At 41.5% G+C, this 16,576-nt stretch overlaps 1 protein-coding gene across 2 annotated transcripts in view; it reads right to left on the reverse strand.

Moving 5' to 3' along the window:
• Window positions 1-456: 456 nt before the first annotated feature.
• Window positions 457-16,576, reverse strand: part of LOC132395408 (integrin beta-1-like) — a 94,004-nt gene continuing 77,884 nt past the window's right edge. Inside the window, exon 14 of one of the 2 annotated variants that reach the window (XM_059971949.1) lies at window positions 457-15,912. In XM_059971949.1, the coding sequence (XP_059827932.1) occupies window positions 15,708-15,912 (205 nt within the window). In that variant the 3' untranslated portion in view covers window positions 457-15,707. The remainder of the gene's footprint in view (window positions 15,913-16,576) is intronic. The other variant, XM_059971950.1, reaches the window with a different exon arrangement.

The raw sequence follows: 16,576 nt of genomic DNA on the forward strand, positions 1-16,576 counted from the left end.
TGCTGGTATGTCAGACAGGCAGCCCTGAGAAAATGTATCCTGACACAAGCCACCTCGAGCAGCCTCAGACTGCAGGGGCTGAGAAAGGCAGACAACTAGTGCAAGGAGAACCAAAGCTTTTCCACTGTGCAAAGTGGATCCTGGAGACTTGCATGCCATTAGGTGATAACATCAAAGGCACTAAAACTCACAATCATGGGGTTGCTAGTTTGGCTTCATTATTGCTGTACACACTTTGTAATAAAACCTTTCTATCATGAGCAGAGTAAAAGTGCTCTTAGTTTGATTCCTATACCACTTTCTCTGGGTATACCTTATGGAGCTATCATCTACTTTACCTACAGTGGCAGAATTGAACCTAGGTTACTGGCTCTGTTTTGGCGTCATGCTAACCAATATCAACATGATTTGAAAAATGCTGAGAAAACACTGTTTTAAAAGTTTAATTTTGAGGCAGTAAGGTTTTTGTATGATATTAATTACATTCATCTTATAATTACAATAGTAATAAATTTGTAATTGTGTTCATATCAGCAATAGTACCTTAACATGTAGAGGGTGAAACAGTTGAAAATGTTGAAACAAGCATTGACATCAGATTGTAACTCAGTGAATGATTCCATGTTCCAAGTCTGTTTATGATGTGACATTAGAATAATCATTTCTCCATGTGTTGTTTCCACTCATTTATCATGTGCACAAAGAACAAATGAGTGTGTATGGAAAATCAACAACATATTCACTTTACACTTGTGCAATCAGCTCACTTGATTAAATCAATAATTCAAAGAAAGAGCAAGAAATGGTCTGGTTGAAATGAGTGTGATCACTAGATAATGCATCATCCGAATCTTCAGTCTAACATGTGGCCCAGACGTCAAACAAAATGAGGTATTGGAGTTTACAAATAATATTGAATAATATTCTTTTATAAATCTACCACAGCAGACCCATTTGACAAAGGGTTATAATATATGCTAATAAATATCATCAGTATTAATTTCAGACAGAAATGCATCACAATCTTCTCCTAAAATTTCTCCATTATGGGAATCACAGTACAACAGAGGCAGATTTAAACTGAAGCACTGTTCTACTTTTGACTCTCTTTACACCTTGCACATTTTTCTTTCAGAAACACTTACTGTAATTACAGATGTCAATTTTGTGGCTTTCCATTCTCTAAATTATTACTCTTTTAATGTACTCCCTATGGTGCTGTATTTTTTAAATCTCAAAAGCCCTCCAGTTGAAGGTTTCATTCTCTTGAACAGGTGCTCCTGTGAGGGAGCTCTGACCATTGGAAAAATAGCCCTGTGGCAATATTGCTCCAGAGAAATGTGAAAATTAAATACAGGGAGAATTATTTGTAATCACTGAACTCTTTATTTCATTTACAGGTTTATGAGGCACACCTTCAATCCTCAAATAACTCAACATCAAAGTGACAACCACCGAGTTTCCAGTGTTGCCAGTTCCCCAAGTCTAGCTGCTGACCTTTTCTTCAAATCCGCCACCTTCACCAGCTACTCAGGATAAAATACAGTATGCTCTTGACCCTTCCATCCTTGCACCTTTACAGCTCCATTTTCAACCTTCCTTCCCCAATTCCTGAGTTGGACTGTGACCAATCACCAAGCGGGAGCATGTGAAGAGAGCTACCTTTTCAATTAAGACCACACTCAAGATTAAAAAGAAAGAGCTTTGCATCAGTTTTAAGGAGTTGGACTGCAACCAGTCACCGAGTGGGGGATTCATTAGAAAGGGAAAATAAAAATAATGCAAGTGCAAGCAGAAACACCATCAATGTTTCGAGAGGCTTTGGCTCAGCAGGCTTGGGCGAGGTAAAGTTGCTCTTTCTGTTTTGAATTCTTCATTCCTCATCTGCTAGAACATAGAAGTGTGGAGAGAATGGCTCCAGGGGCAATGTTTGAGATGTGGGAATTCTGGGACACCAAGCTGCAGCTTCTGAGAAAATGTATTAAGGGACTGGAGTTGCAGCTTGATAACCTTCGACATGCAGGAGAATGAGGAGGTGATAGATAGGAGCTACAGGGATGCAGGTTGCAGGAGACAGGTGAATGTCATCAGGGTGAATGGAAGGAGGAGGGGAAATGTACAGCCAGTGCAGAGTACACCTCTGGCCGTTCCTTTCAATAATATAACTTCAGATACTATTGAGAGGGACATCCTGCAAGGGGGGGGGGCACAGTGACCAGGTCTCTGGCACTGACTGTGGTGCTGTGGCTCTGCAGAGAAGAAAGGTGAAGAGGACTGCAGATAGGAGATTCCACAGTCAGAGGAAAAGAGACAAGGTTCAGCGGATGCAGTACAAACACCTAGATCATAGGTGTCAAACTCAAGGCCCGTGGGCCATATCCGGCCCAGCGTACAATTATATCCGGCCCGCGAGGTCATTTTAGATAGATCTAATATTTTAATTATTAATGGCCCGGCGATATGAAGCCTATGATTGTAAGTTAATACCAATCATAAAAATAATGCTCGCTCAGCAGTCTTCTTCATAAGAAACGGAATTTGTGAAGTGAAACACTTTGTAGTTATAGCAGAGACTGAGACACATGAGAACAGGCTGAAAAAACGGAGGCAAAGAAAGCTGCGTTCGCACGCGCCCGACTGATCCGGCCCGCGTGAAGCTGCATTTTGCCCAATCCGGCCCGTGACCTAAACTGAGTTTGACACCCCTGACCTAGATGGTATGTTGCTTTCCAGGTGCCAGGGTCAGGAGTGTCTCAGATCGAGTCCGTGGCATTCTATGGGGAAAGGGTGAGCAGCCAGAACTCTTGGTATATATTGGCACCAATGTCATAGGTAGAAAAGGTGAGGAGGTCCTGAAGAGAGGCTTTAGACAGCTAGGTAGAAAGCTGAGAAACAGAACCTCCAGGGTAGTAACCTTTGGACTGCTGCCTGTACCAAAAGCCAGAGGGGGTAAGAATAAGATGATTTAGCAGGTGAATGTGTGGCTGAGGAACTGGTGCATGGGGCAGGGCTAAAGATCTATGGATCATTGGAAACTCTTCTTGGAAGGGTACAACCTGTACAGAAGGGCCAGGTTACATCTAAACCTGAGGGCAACCAACATCCTTGCAGGCAAGTTTGCTAGAGTTGTTCAAGAGGGTTTGAACTAATTTGGCAGGGAGATCAGAAACAGAGTGAGAGGGCTGAGGATGGGGCAGTTGGTTTGCGGACACAGGCAGTGAGGCTGCTAGAAAGGAGAGGCTGATGATAGGGCAAAATTGCAGTCAATGGGATAAGTTGCAATGTAAAATTGGACAAAATTGAAAAGTGTGAATACAAAACTGAAGGTGTTACATTTGAATGCACGCAGTATACAGAATAAGGTAGATGAACTTGTAGCACAGTTACAAATTGACATGATGACGTTGTGGGCATCACTGAATCATGGCTGAAGGAAGATCATAGCTGGGACCATTGTATCGAAAGACAGGCAGGTAGAAAGAGGGGGTGGCATGGCTCGGTTGGTAAAAAGTGAAATCAAATCATTAGAAAAAGGGGTCAGAAGGTGTTGAATCATTCTGGGTAGAGTTAGGGAACTGTAAGGGTAAAAAAAAACCCTGATGGGAGTTATATTCAGACCCCCAAAGAGTAGGAAGGATGTGCTCCACAAATGACAATGGAAAATAGAAGATGCATGCCAAAAATTTTTTGAGGATGTAACGATGAAAATGGACACTGGAAGAACAGGAAGGCAGATTACTATCTGAATGGTGTCAAGTCAGGAAAAGGGGAAGTACAACGAGATCTAGGTGTCCTTGGTCATCAGTCAATGAAAGCAAGCATGCAGGTACAGCAGGCAGTGAAGAAAGCTAATGGCATGTTGGCCTTCGTAACAAGGGGAGTTGAGTACAGGAGTAAAGAGGTCCTTTTGCAGTTGTACAGGGCCCTGGTGAGACCACACTTGGAGTATTGTGTTCAGTTTTGGTCTCCAAATTTGAGGAAGGACATTCTTGCTATTGAGGGAGTGCAGCGTAAGTTCACAAGGTTAATTCCTGGGATGCAGGGACTGTCATATGTTGAAAGATTGGAGCGACTGGGCTTGTATACACTGGAATTTAGAAGGATGAGAGGGGATCTGATTGAAACAAATATGATTATTAAGGGATTGGATATGCTAGAGGCAGGAAACATGTTCACGATGCTGGGGGAGTCCAGAATCAGAGGATACAGTTTAAGAATAAAGGGTAGCCATTTAGAATGGAGTTGAGGAAAAACTTTTTCACCCAGAGAGTTGTGGATCTGTGGAATGCTTTGCCTCAGAAGGCAGTGGAGGCCAATTCTCTGGATGCTTTCAAGAAAGAGTTAGATAGAGCTCTTAAAGTTAGCAGAGTCAAGGGATATGGGGAGAAGGCAGGAATGGGGTACTGATTGTGGATGATCAGCCATGATCGCAGTGAATGGTGGTGCTGGCTTGAAGGGCCGAATGGCCTACTCCTTCACCTATTGTCTATTTCTATTATAAAAGAACAATGTTACCATAGTCATGGGGAATTTTAATATGCAGGCAGATTGGGAAAATCAGGTTGGTGCTTGAACCCAAGAGGGGGAGTTTCTACACTGTCTATGAAATGGCTTTTTAAAGCAGCTGATGGTTGAGTCCTCTAGGGGATCAGCTATTCTGGATTGGGTTTTGTGCAATGAACAAAAGGTGATTAGGGAGCTTAAGGTAAAGGAACCCTTAGGTGCATGATCACAATATGATAGAACGCACAGTGAAACCGGAGAAGAAGCTTAAGAGGTAGTAATGGGGGCAAGGAAATGGTGGGTGAAATGAATGAGTATTTTGCATCAGTCTTCACTGTGGAGAGACTAGCAGTATGCCAGAAGATTGAGAGTGTCAAGGTTAGATGTGTGTGAAGTTGCTACTAATAGGGAGAAGGTTTTTGGAAACTGAAAGGTCTGAAGGTAGTTAAGTCACCTGGACCAGGCAGTATACACCCCAGGGTTCTGAAAGAGGTGGCTAAAAAGATTGTTAAAATGATCTTCCAAGAATTAATTGATACTGGCATGATTCCGGAGGAATGGAAAATTGTAAATGTCATTCCACACTTCAAGAAGGGAGAGAGGCAGAAGAAAGGAAATTATAGACCTCAGTGGTTGGGAAAATGTTGGAGTCGATTGTTAAGGATGTGGTTTCAGTATACTTAGAGGTACATGATTAAAATAGGCTGTAGTTGGCATGGTTTCCTCAAGGGAAAATCTTGCCTGACAAACCTGTTGGAATTCTTTGAAGAAATAAGAAGCAGGATAGACAAAGGAGGATCAGTGGATGATGTGTACTTGCATTTTCAGGAAGCCTTTGACAAGGAGCTATACATGAGTTAAGAGCCCAAGGTATTACAGGAAAGGTACTAGCATGGCAAAGCGTGGAAATGAAGGGAGCCTTCTTTGTTGGCTACCAGGATGAGTGGCATTCCATAGGAGTTTGTGTTGGGACTGCTAAATGTCAACTACTTGGATGAGAAAATTGTGGTCAAGTTTACAGATGAAACAAAGATAGGTGGAGGGGTAGGTAGTTTTGAGGAAGTAGAGAGTCTTCAGAAGGACTTAGATTAGGAGAATAGGCAAAGAAGTAGCAGATGGAATACACTTTGGTAGAAGAAATAAAAGGGTAGATTATTTTCCAAATGGAGTGAATATTAAAAAACTGAGGGGCAAAGGGACTTGGGAGACCTTGTGTAGGATTTCCTAAATGTTAATTTACAGGTTGAGTCTGTGGTGAGGAAGGCAAATGCAATGTTTGCATTCATTTCAAGAGAACTAGAATATAAAAGCAAGGATGTAATGTTGAGACTTTGTAAAGCACTGGTGAGGCCTCACTTAGAGAATTATGAGTGGTTTTGGCCCCCTTATCTAAGAAAGGATGTTCACAAAAATGATTCTGAGATTGAAAGGCTTTTCATATGAAGAGCGTTTGATGGCTCTGGGCCTGTATTCACTGGCATTCAGAAGAATGATGGGTGACTTCATTGAAAGCTATCAAATAGTGAAAGGCCTTGATAGAGTGGATGTGGAGAGGATGCTTCCTATGTTGGGGGAGTCTAAGACCAGAGTGCACAGCTTCAGAATAGAGGAGTGACCTTTTAGAATGGAGAGCAGGAGGAATTTCTTTAGCCAGAGGGAGGTGAATCTATGGAACTTTTATGCCACAGGGCAGCTGTGGAGGCCGAGGCATCAGGTATATTTAAGGGAGACTGCTCCAGATTAAGGCTTAGATTGTTGTTCTTAGACCAGACCACCAGCTGCTCCATTTCCTCTCTGTATTCTGACTCATCTTTGTTGTTGATGTGGCCAGCCACTATTGTGTCATCCACAAACTTGACGACATGGTTTGAGCTGAATCCTGCAACACAGCCAAATGACAGCACTGTGAACAGTAGTGGGCTAAGCAGGCAGCCCTGGGGAGTGCATTAACTTTCAGCCATGTGCACTGACCCTACACTAATCATGTTCTGTCCTCGTCCACATTTGCACCAGCTCTCCTCAGACTCTACCGGTCCCCTACACACACGGGGTAAGTTACAATTACCAATTATCATGTTAGCAACCCCACCCCCATGCCTGTGGAATGTGGCAGGAAACCACAGCACTTGGAGGAAAGCCACACAGACAGAACCAGATGGAGCTGGGTCACTGGAGCTGCAGGACTGCAGTGCCATTCTGCCGCTTCATTGAAAAAGAGGAAGTGTTTCCATTTGCTTGTCTCACTTCTGCAAAATCTTTCTGTTCCTTGTGTAGTTGGCTTGTATCGGTGGGGAAGGACCTCAATACAGGGTTTGTCCACTACTGGACAGTGAGGGAGCGGGATGAGTGAGGAAACCCCTCAATTATTGTAGTAGTGTACCAACCTAGGGGGCTACAGGTGTAGCCACAGTCCTATTGGTTTTAAGGAATGTAAAAGAACACAATACATTGACTATGAACGTAAGAATGAAAAGGCATTGTATGGTTTACTCTTGTAATTTTTAAAAATTATAAATAAAATAAGTTTTGTTATTTTTTTAAAATTACAAATTTAAGACTAATTCTCCAAGCAGAATTTTAGTACTTTGTCCTTATCAGAATTGTCCTTACCAGGACCAAAAGGCTCCAGGACAGCTTCTTCCACCAGGCCATCAGACTGATTAATTCACGCTGACACAATTGTATTTCTTTCTATATTGATCGTCCTGTTGTACATACTATTTATTGCAAATTACTATGAATTGCACATTGCACATTCAGATGGAGACGTAACGTAAGATTTTTACTCATTTATGTGAAGGATGTAAGAAATAAAGTCAATTCAATTCAATTCAATTGTGATATCAAACTTGTGGCAAAGTATTCACTTAACAACTCTATTGCTCACCTCTGATCCATTCAGTTCTCATAACACCAAACTTTTCTGGTCACTCTTGGCCAAGAAGTTTATGTGTACAGAATGTGAATGACTGTCTCAGTTGTGGACTAGCCTTTGCAACTTCCAGTTGTACCCAAGGCCTTAGGTGTTATTCAGTGCTGGCTGCAGCCCTCAATAACATCCATAACCAAGAGTGGGCCAACAGCTGTGGGCTGAAACCCTGTTGGTTTACAATGGTTGAAATCATGTTCCACTCAAGAAAAACAAACTGATATTCAGAAGCAGAGTAATGGAAGGAAAGCAGCACCACATGCCTGGATTTCTGAGCATCTTGTTTAAATGGATTATTAATTTCTTTTGTTAGCTCTGCCTATTTATATAGTAAATATTTACACAGTGAGTGGTTAAGGTCTGGAATCCACTGCCAAGTATTATAATATAGGCAGATTCAATTCTATTTAACAGACCACAGCAAATTCCTAATACACGTAAGTGTTGATGGCAAATAAAGTAAATTCTTGATCCTTGATAATTATGGTTTTTTTAAAAGAGGGGAAAAGGGGAGTTGCATTCACTAAACTGTTCTTATGGAGAGCTAGAATGGATTTCACAGACCAAATTGTGTCCGTCTGTGCTGCAGGCATTCCGTGATACAATAATAGTTCTCTATCAGTCTGATCAACATTTGCTTTAGGTTTATCTTGATACTGTTGCATCCCCTTTGTTGATTTAACTGTAAAAGTGGTAATCATGACTTTTCAAATACTTGGAACACTAACACAATTTTTTCTTTTAAGCAGCACAGTGAATTTTGTACCTGCATAAAACAGACCAAATCAAACTATCAAATCAACATATTATACCAGCATGCTACAGATTTGCTCAGACAGGCACTCTAACAACTTATTTTGTCATTAAAACTAAAACCATACTAATAACTTTGATAAGTCATTGAGATATACATACGTCACTGAGGCCATGTCATTGTGTATATCTAAAGCACAGCTTGTTAGGTTCTTGATTAGTAAAGGCATTAAAGATCACAGGGAGGAGACAGGAGAATTGGGTTGTGATGGATAATAAATCAGCCATAATGGAATTACGGAGTGACATGATGCGCTGAATGGCAAATTCTGCTCCTAAGTCTTTAAGGTTTAGCTGGCAGGTAATCCTCTTTGTAAGTAATCCTTTAGGATTGAGGGTGACTTACTTCCAACAGTTTTATGGTTTCTGAAATGGCTGATGAGACTAACAAGAGACCCACAGACCTGGCCACACATAGGGCAAGAGTGAGTGAGGGCATGGGTAACTTGGAAGATGGAGAAATCCTTTCATTGGTTACATTAGGCTTCTTCATAATCCCTGTAAATGGACTTGGACTTCCCAAAATCATACTTTCATGAGCTTCCACTTCACAAAAGAGAGTGGGGATTTTTGCACTTTTTCAAGGAGGCTTTGATTGCATCCTTGAATAGTTTCCCCTGAACTTTTGGTAATTTTGTGCTACAATAGAGATTGGAATAGGGTGCATGTTCTCAGAGGCTGGTGCCGGGCATGATAATTAGATGGCCTTCCTTTTGGAGATGAGTAAGTGTAATTAGGGCTTCAATGCTAGGGACATTGATGTGTGAGAGAATGCTGACGTGGTTTCAATGATCTTTTCTGAGATTCTGGTAGATTCCTCAGAGATTGTACTGGTGGTATCCTGTCAGCAGCTTGCGGTGCTCGCTGCTGGTGGTCCAAGTCTTAGAAGCAGCCTGGAAGGCAGTGAGAACCACTACCTGGAAGACCATGGGATTTGTTCTGCACTTGAGATCTTGGATGATCAAACACCCTTTCCCTCAGCCAGCCAAAAGATATGTTGGAACACTGGTGACGAAGTATTTCATCTGTGATGTCCACCTTTATTGAGAGATAGCCCCTGAGAAATAGAAGCAGGCCACAGTTTGTAGAGTCTCATTGCAGACACTTCAACAGAGGGCACTGCTATATAAAGGGGCTCTGGCTGCCAGATAGTGTGCTGCTGTTAAGTGTTAAAACCAATCCCTCAAGCGTTTTAGTGAAGGAGTTCACAATGACGTGTAGTTCCAGCCTCCAAATGCAAGTGCTCTCAACATGCTGAAGTAGAGGTGACCTTGGTTTTGAAGTGGAAGCGATGTAGTTTAAACAGCTTCCCGCTTGTCCTTTAGATTAGTTGCCCTCCAGCAGGAACTGGCCAGGGATGTGCGCAACACTGAGGTAGGCAAGACTGAGAAAGCTACTGAGGCAATGATGCAGCCTTACTTGACAACAATGTCCTCTGAGAAAGGGTCCATCGTGGATCTGTTGTTTAAAATCACAGCTGGCTTGATGAGAATGAATACAAGATCCAGGAGCTAATTAGGGCAAACACATGACATTCTTGGATTGAATGCTTCAAGGGAAAAGAAATAGCTCCAAAGGAAAGTGGAGGCAGTGGTCCAACAGGAAATCAGCAACCAATGAACAGATGGTGAGTGTGTGAAGCACAAGAGGTCCAGAAATTCACTGATAACCATCATTTGTTGGATTCTTTAGTGCTGTCACGGCTATTCATGGCCCAAACACCCATAGACCTATTCAAATGAGATGAGGGAACAGAGATGAATTTATCAGGAAGAGAAAGACAGTCAGCACTCAATAAGAGGAGTATTTTGAAGAAAAAAACTATTCAATCCTGACTCTGTCCTTGATAAGTGTCCTAGGTTACATTCCAGAGAAAACTGGTTCAACCTGGCCATCAATAAGAAGTTAACCAGGCCTTATAAACAGGAGCTATTCCTACTAAAATTCTAAACTTGACAGAGAGGAATTTAAGACACACTGTCACAAATCATCTGCATTGTCTCTGAAAATGAGAATATATGAAGGGATGCAAAATTATGGGTGACAGAGATAGGGTAGCTGATAAGAAACCTATTCTCATGGCAGAGGTAACTGAGTCCAGTGAGGTTTAAGGTGTGGAGTGGAGGTTTAGAGGGAATCTGAGGAAGAATATTTTTCACCCAAAGGGTAATCAAGATCTGGAATGCACTATCAGAAAATTGGTGGCGGGTTTAGTCTCACACCATTTAAGAAGCATCTGAATAAGCACTTGAATTGCCGGTGAAAGTACTAAGTGTTGTAAATGGAATTAGTTTGGAGAGGTTGACAATAAACTGGACTGGTCAAAGAACACTGACGCTGTCTACAAGAAGGGTCAGAGCCGTCTCTATTTCCTGAGGAGACTGAGGTCCTTTAACATCTGCCGGACAATGCTGAGGATGTTCTATGAGGCTGTGGTGGCCAGTGCTATCATGTTTGCTGTTGTGTGCTGGGGCAGCAGGCTGAGGGTAGCAGACACCAACAGAATCAACAAACTCATTCATAAGGCCAGTGATGTTGTGGGGGTGGAACTGGACTCTCTGATGGTGGTGACTGAAAAGAGGATGCTGTCCAAGTTGCATGCCATCTTGGACAATGTCTCCCATCCACTCCATAATGTAATGGTTAAGCACAGGAGTACATTCAGCCAGAGACTCATTCCACTGAGATGCAACACTGAGCGTCATAGGAAGTCATTCCTGCCTGTGGCCATCAAACTTTACAACTCCTTCCTCAGAGTGTCAGACACCCTGAGCCAATAGGCTGGTCCTGGACTTACTTCCACTTGGTATGATTAACTTATTATTATTTAATTACTTATGGTTTTATATTGCTATATTTCTTCACTATTCTTGGTTGGTGCAGCTGAAATGAAACCCAATTTCCCTCGGGATCAACAAAGTATGTCTGTCTGTCTGTTGTTGATGATTGCCATAGACATAATGGAATGCCTTGCTTTTGTACTCTGGGACCTCAGAAGAGCCATAATTGTGATAATCTTTAAGTGACATGACTAGTCCAACAATGATAACTATTGAAGGGTCATCCTGCTGAGTGCCACAGGAAAGGTCTTCCTCAACCACCCCTTCCCTGAGCTGAAGATTTGATTATTGCATCCTGTTCTCCCATGGGGAAACAGTGTTCAAAGGAATTGCTGATTTGACACAGGGCAACAACTTTGCCATCCTGCTTTTTCCCAGTCCATACTGCTGTTGAGTGCAACTCCCATTAATGTACAAGGTTACAAATTCAATCCATGAGTCAGTTTATTGATCCATACTATAACTTCAAAGTCCTACATACTCATCTCTAATGAAGCAACAAACAAATATTTGTTCATCTTTCTCAATTCTTAAACTGTAGGGTCCTCCTGTTAGTGTGGCAGGGCAGTGCTCTGGTGCACACCATGATGGGTGTTGCTATTGCCAAGCCAGCTCAAGTCAGTGATAAATGGGATTTGCTTGTGTCGAGCAATCAGAAAGAGGATTCTTGACTGCTCAGTGCCCTGAATCTGATGGAGCAAGGAGACCAGAACTTCAACCTAACTGCCCAGATTATCCAGTTAACTGTACCTTGTTCAAATTAAAAAGAGTTAGATTTCATTATCTTTATAATCAAATCACATAACTTAGTACAATAATTTTACATAGTGTCTGAATGTACTATAAATAAGTGTGGGCCAATTTGTTTCTAACTAATCTCTTGTATTGGATTACTAATGGCATTCCAGAGTTGGCACATCCAGCAGATGAAGGCTTGTATTGCTGACCTTGTTATACCTCATGAAGTCAGCTCATTTAAAACCTCATTAACGCCCCGTGTATGATGGGAGCCCTGAACAGGTGGGGAGATGGATTTGTTCCAGATGCTTTGAAGAGCAAATATGCAGAACAATCTGAGGGAACAGCAGATAAGTACTGACAGTAGCTTAACACTGAATGTCAAAGGACATCTTTTCAAAGCAGCTCTGAGACTTCATAAGAATGTGTCCAATGTAACAACACAGACACTGAAAAAAGAAAACACTGTCCACTGCAAGTAGATTAAAGAAAACCTTTGCTGAATATAATGTTATTTAAGACAAACAACAAGGATAAAAAGAGATTTGTATTCCTCAGAGGAAAGCTCTTATTCCCTTCCTATTAAGAAATGTTTCACCCAATATTGGCACTGATGTTAATGGAAACTGCTGCCCATGTTGAATACAGAGTATATTTGTTTGTTTATTTAAAGATACTGCACAGCAACAGGCCCTCAGGCCCAATGAGCCCATTGACCAACTCATACATCTTGAAATGAGATAGGAAACTGGAGTATCTGGGGGAGACCATGCGGTCACAGGGAGAATGTACAGACAGCATCAGAACTGAACCCGGCTCTCTGAAGCAATCATGGTGTTATGCTAACAATCATCTCTCAATGGAAATACAGAACAAATCTCAACATCCCCAATATCAAGGCCTAGTCACTCTCCATCAGTGACATCGGGCAAAGCACAACATTCATATGCCCGTATTAGACTTGCAGAACAGACGATGTCAATGGAAGAGATCATCAAGCATAAGGAAAATATACGAGGATGGGTACAAAGCTACCTTGAAGAAGCACAACAGCCTAATTGGCTCCTGGGAACGTCTGGGCTATGACCACATTCAGCATGATATTGTAAACTTCTAGTCTATGTATTTGCCTAAACAGCGGAAAGTGAACACCACCTCTTAAATGCCCATCTTCCAACCACTATTTGCCCATTCTGTGGAAGATCCGTTATGCCTCACTAGCTGCATCAGAACCCACAAGGCTGGAGTAGAATTAAAAATCATGCCCAAGGGATAGCCTCAGAAGGTATGCAATGTGCATAATAAGTGCATATTTATGTCTCCTTCTGTAACCGCGTCTTGATTGAAACCCTATTGATTGCCTTCTGAAAAATTAATATTTACCACATTCACTGTTTTCCCCTTTATTTAACTTGCTTGAGGGAAATCTCTAAACTCTGCTATAGCACAGATTCATTTCTGCAGAAGGAAGGAATTCAGGGGGATAAAAACAATGAAGTCCTGAAATATATTGATATCATAGGTGTTGATGATCTAAACGTGTATAAAGGGGGATAAATCCCTGGGCCCTGAGCCAGTGGGTCGTAGCATACTGTGGGAAGTTAAGAAAGAAATTGCTGGAACCCTGGCAGAGATTTTTGTATTTTCCTATGCTACAGGTGAGGTATTAGAAGACAAGAAGGTAAATAAAGTTGTGCCTTACTTTAAGAAGGGCTGCAAGGACAAGCCAAGGAACTACAGACCCGTGAGCTTAACAACAATAGTGCAAAAATTACTAGAGGAGATTCAGAGAGACAGAATCCAATTGCATTTGGAAAGGCAAGGACTAATTAGGCATAGTCGGCATGGTTTTGCGCATAGGAAATTGTGTCTCACAAACTTAAAGTTTTTCAAGATGTTACCAAGAGGACTGACAAGGGCAGGGCGGTAGATATCGTCTACATGGATATTAAGAAAGTTTTTGACAAGTTTCCATGCAGAAGGCTCATCTGGAAAATTAGATCACATGGGATCCAGGGTGAGCAAGCCAATTGGCTTAGTAGAAGGAGACAGATGGTGGTAGTGAAGGGTTGTTTTCCAGATTGGAACTTGTAGCCAGCAGTGTACCACAAGGATCAGCGGTAGTTCTCCTGCTGTGATGCATTTTGAGAAGCTGAAGCCTGACAGGACATGCACAGTAAATGACAGGTTCTTGGCAACTGTTGTATAACTGAGAGACCTGGAGGTACAAACTGATTGTTCCCTTGAAGTAGTAACAAAGGTGATAAGAAGGAGAAGAAGGCATAAAGTATGTCTGCATTCAACAGATGGGACACTGAATACAAACATAGGATGTCTTGTTACAACTGTTCAAGATGTTGTTGAGGCCACAACTGGAATACTCAGTGCAAGTCTGGTTACCATACTATAGGAAGTATATGATTAAGGGAGCAGAAAAGATTTGCAAGGATGATGCCAGGTCTGGAGGGCTTGAATTATAAAGAGAGACTGGGTAGGCTAGGACTGTTTTCAAGCCAAAAACATGTGATTCTGATAACAAGTCAAAAACATGTAATTCCGTCAAAACTAACCACAACTTACAATCAATGATAACCCTGCCAAGAAAGTCTAATCTATTTGTTCCTATTGGTGAATCTGATCCTCATTCATTTATGCATCATCTTGATTTTACAAGCCTAGCCCAACAGAAATAGCTTTTCTTCTTTTGGAGATAGTGTGTGCGGAGAGTTTTAAATTGTAGCATCCGATGTAACGTGAGATATATGCAAATTAACAGTACCCTTAAGTTAAACTTTGCATATGGTTACACAGGTTGATAGGCTGGTTAAGAAGGTATGTGTCATGCTTGCCTTTATTAGTTGAGGCATTGGGTTCAAAAGTCAGTAAGTTATGCTACATATTTATAAAACACTAGTTAGGCCGCATCTGGAGTATTGCATACAATTCTGGTCACCCCATTACACAAAGGACATCAAGGCTTTGGAGAGGCTGCCTGGATTAGAGGGCATGTGCTATAATGAGAGGATGGACAAACTTGGGTTGTTTTCTCTGGAGGGGCAGAGGCTGAGGGGAGATCTGACAGAGGTTTTATAAGGTTATATGAGAGGCATAGATAGAGTAGACAGATAGTATCTTTTTCCCAGGGTCGAAATGTCTCACACAAGAGAACGTGCATTGGAAGTGAAAGGGTTTAAGTTTAATGGAGTCGTGAAGGGTAAGTTGTTTTACACAGAGGGTGGTTGGTGCCTGGAATGTGCTGTCTGGGGTAGTGGTAGAAACAGTTACATTAGAGATTTTTAAGAGATGTTTAGATAGCCACATGAATGTGAGGAAAATGGACATTGCGTAGGCAGAAGGGATTAGTTTAGTTGGCTATTTGATTACTAATTAGGTTGGTTCTGCACAACATTGTGGGCTAAAGGGCCTGTCACAAACAAGAGAAAATCTGCAGATGCTGGAAATCCAAGCAACACACACAAAATGCTGGAGGAACTCAGCAGGCCAGGCAGCATCTATGGAAAAGAGTATAGACAACGTTACAGGCCGAGACATTTCATCATTAAAGGGCCTGTTCCTGTACGGTACTGTTTTAAGTTCTATTGCGTGTGAGACTCCATTGTAAAAAAAACCTGTGCACAATCACTTAATAGTAAACCAAAAGTTACTTGTTAAAATATATTACAAAATTTTAAAAGAATATTTAGCTAAGTAATCTTTTATCTTTTTTGACAAATAGCAGTATTTATCTAAACTGATTAAGGACTCCAAATCAACATTCCACCCTCATGTTTCCCATTTCCCACTTGACTGCTGGATCTCCATGGAATCACAATAGTTGAACTTGAAGCAAATTCATGCCGTAACATTCACATTGTCATTCTCACCTATGGTTTTAATACATGTACCACTGGAACATTCTGGTCGTTAATGACATATGAAAAGTAGAACCATCTGTTGTCCACATCCATAAATGCACAGTGCTGTTCTAACAACTGATTCATGTCTTCCACCATGGTTACCTCAAACCCACACTGATCACAGCTGTCTTTCTTTGGTCCATGGTTAAAGGCTTTACATTGAACGCAATGCCTGGAACATGTGAGCATAGAGAGAGAAAAAAAGCCAAATGAGCAAAAGCAAATACTCTGATTTTCTGATTTTGCATTTCAGCTGGATGAGGAAGTCAACTTGGATAACAGTCAGAAAATACCCCTTTTTTTGGCCAAACACAGCTTCTAAAGTGGGCTCAGGGCATGATAGTATCATATCTCAGAACCTTAAAAGGAACATAAATAAATTTGAAGCTTATTCTGTCACATGCACTCAGTGGCCACTTTATTAGGTATACTTGCTTGTTAATGCAAAATTCTAATCAGCCAATCATGTGACAGCCACGCAATGCATAAAAGCAAGTGGCTATGGTTAAGTGGTTCAGTGTTTTTCAGACCAAACATCAGAAAAGAGAGAAGAAATGTGATCTAAGTAACTTTAACCATAGGATGATTGTTGGTGCCAGACGGGCCATTTGAGTATCTCAGAAACAGCTGATCTCTGGGATTTTTACACACAGCGGTCACTAGTGTTTACAGAGAATGGTGCAAAAGAGAAAAAAAAATCCAGTGTGTGGCTATTCTGTGGGTGAAAACGTCTTGTTAATGAGAGAGGTTGTTGTGTTCTTTATATAATACATACCGTGGGTTACTAATAAAGAAACATCTTCTGGAAGAATAGAACTTTCATTTAACAACAACCA

This window comes from Hypanus sabinus, chromosome 6 (genome assembly GCF_030144855.1).
Source record: "Hypanus sabinus isolate sHypSab1 chromosome 6, sHypSab1.hap1, whole genome shotgun sequence".
Lineage (NCBI taxonomy): Eukaryota > Metazoa > Chordata > Chondrichthyes > Myliobatiformes > Dasyatidae > Hypanus > Hypanus sabinus.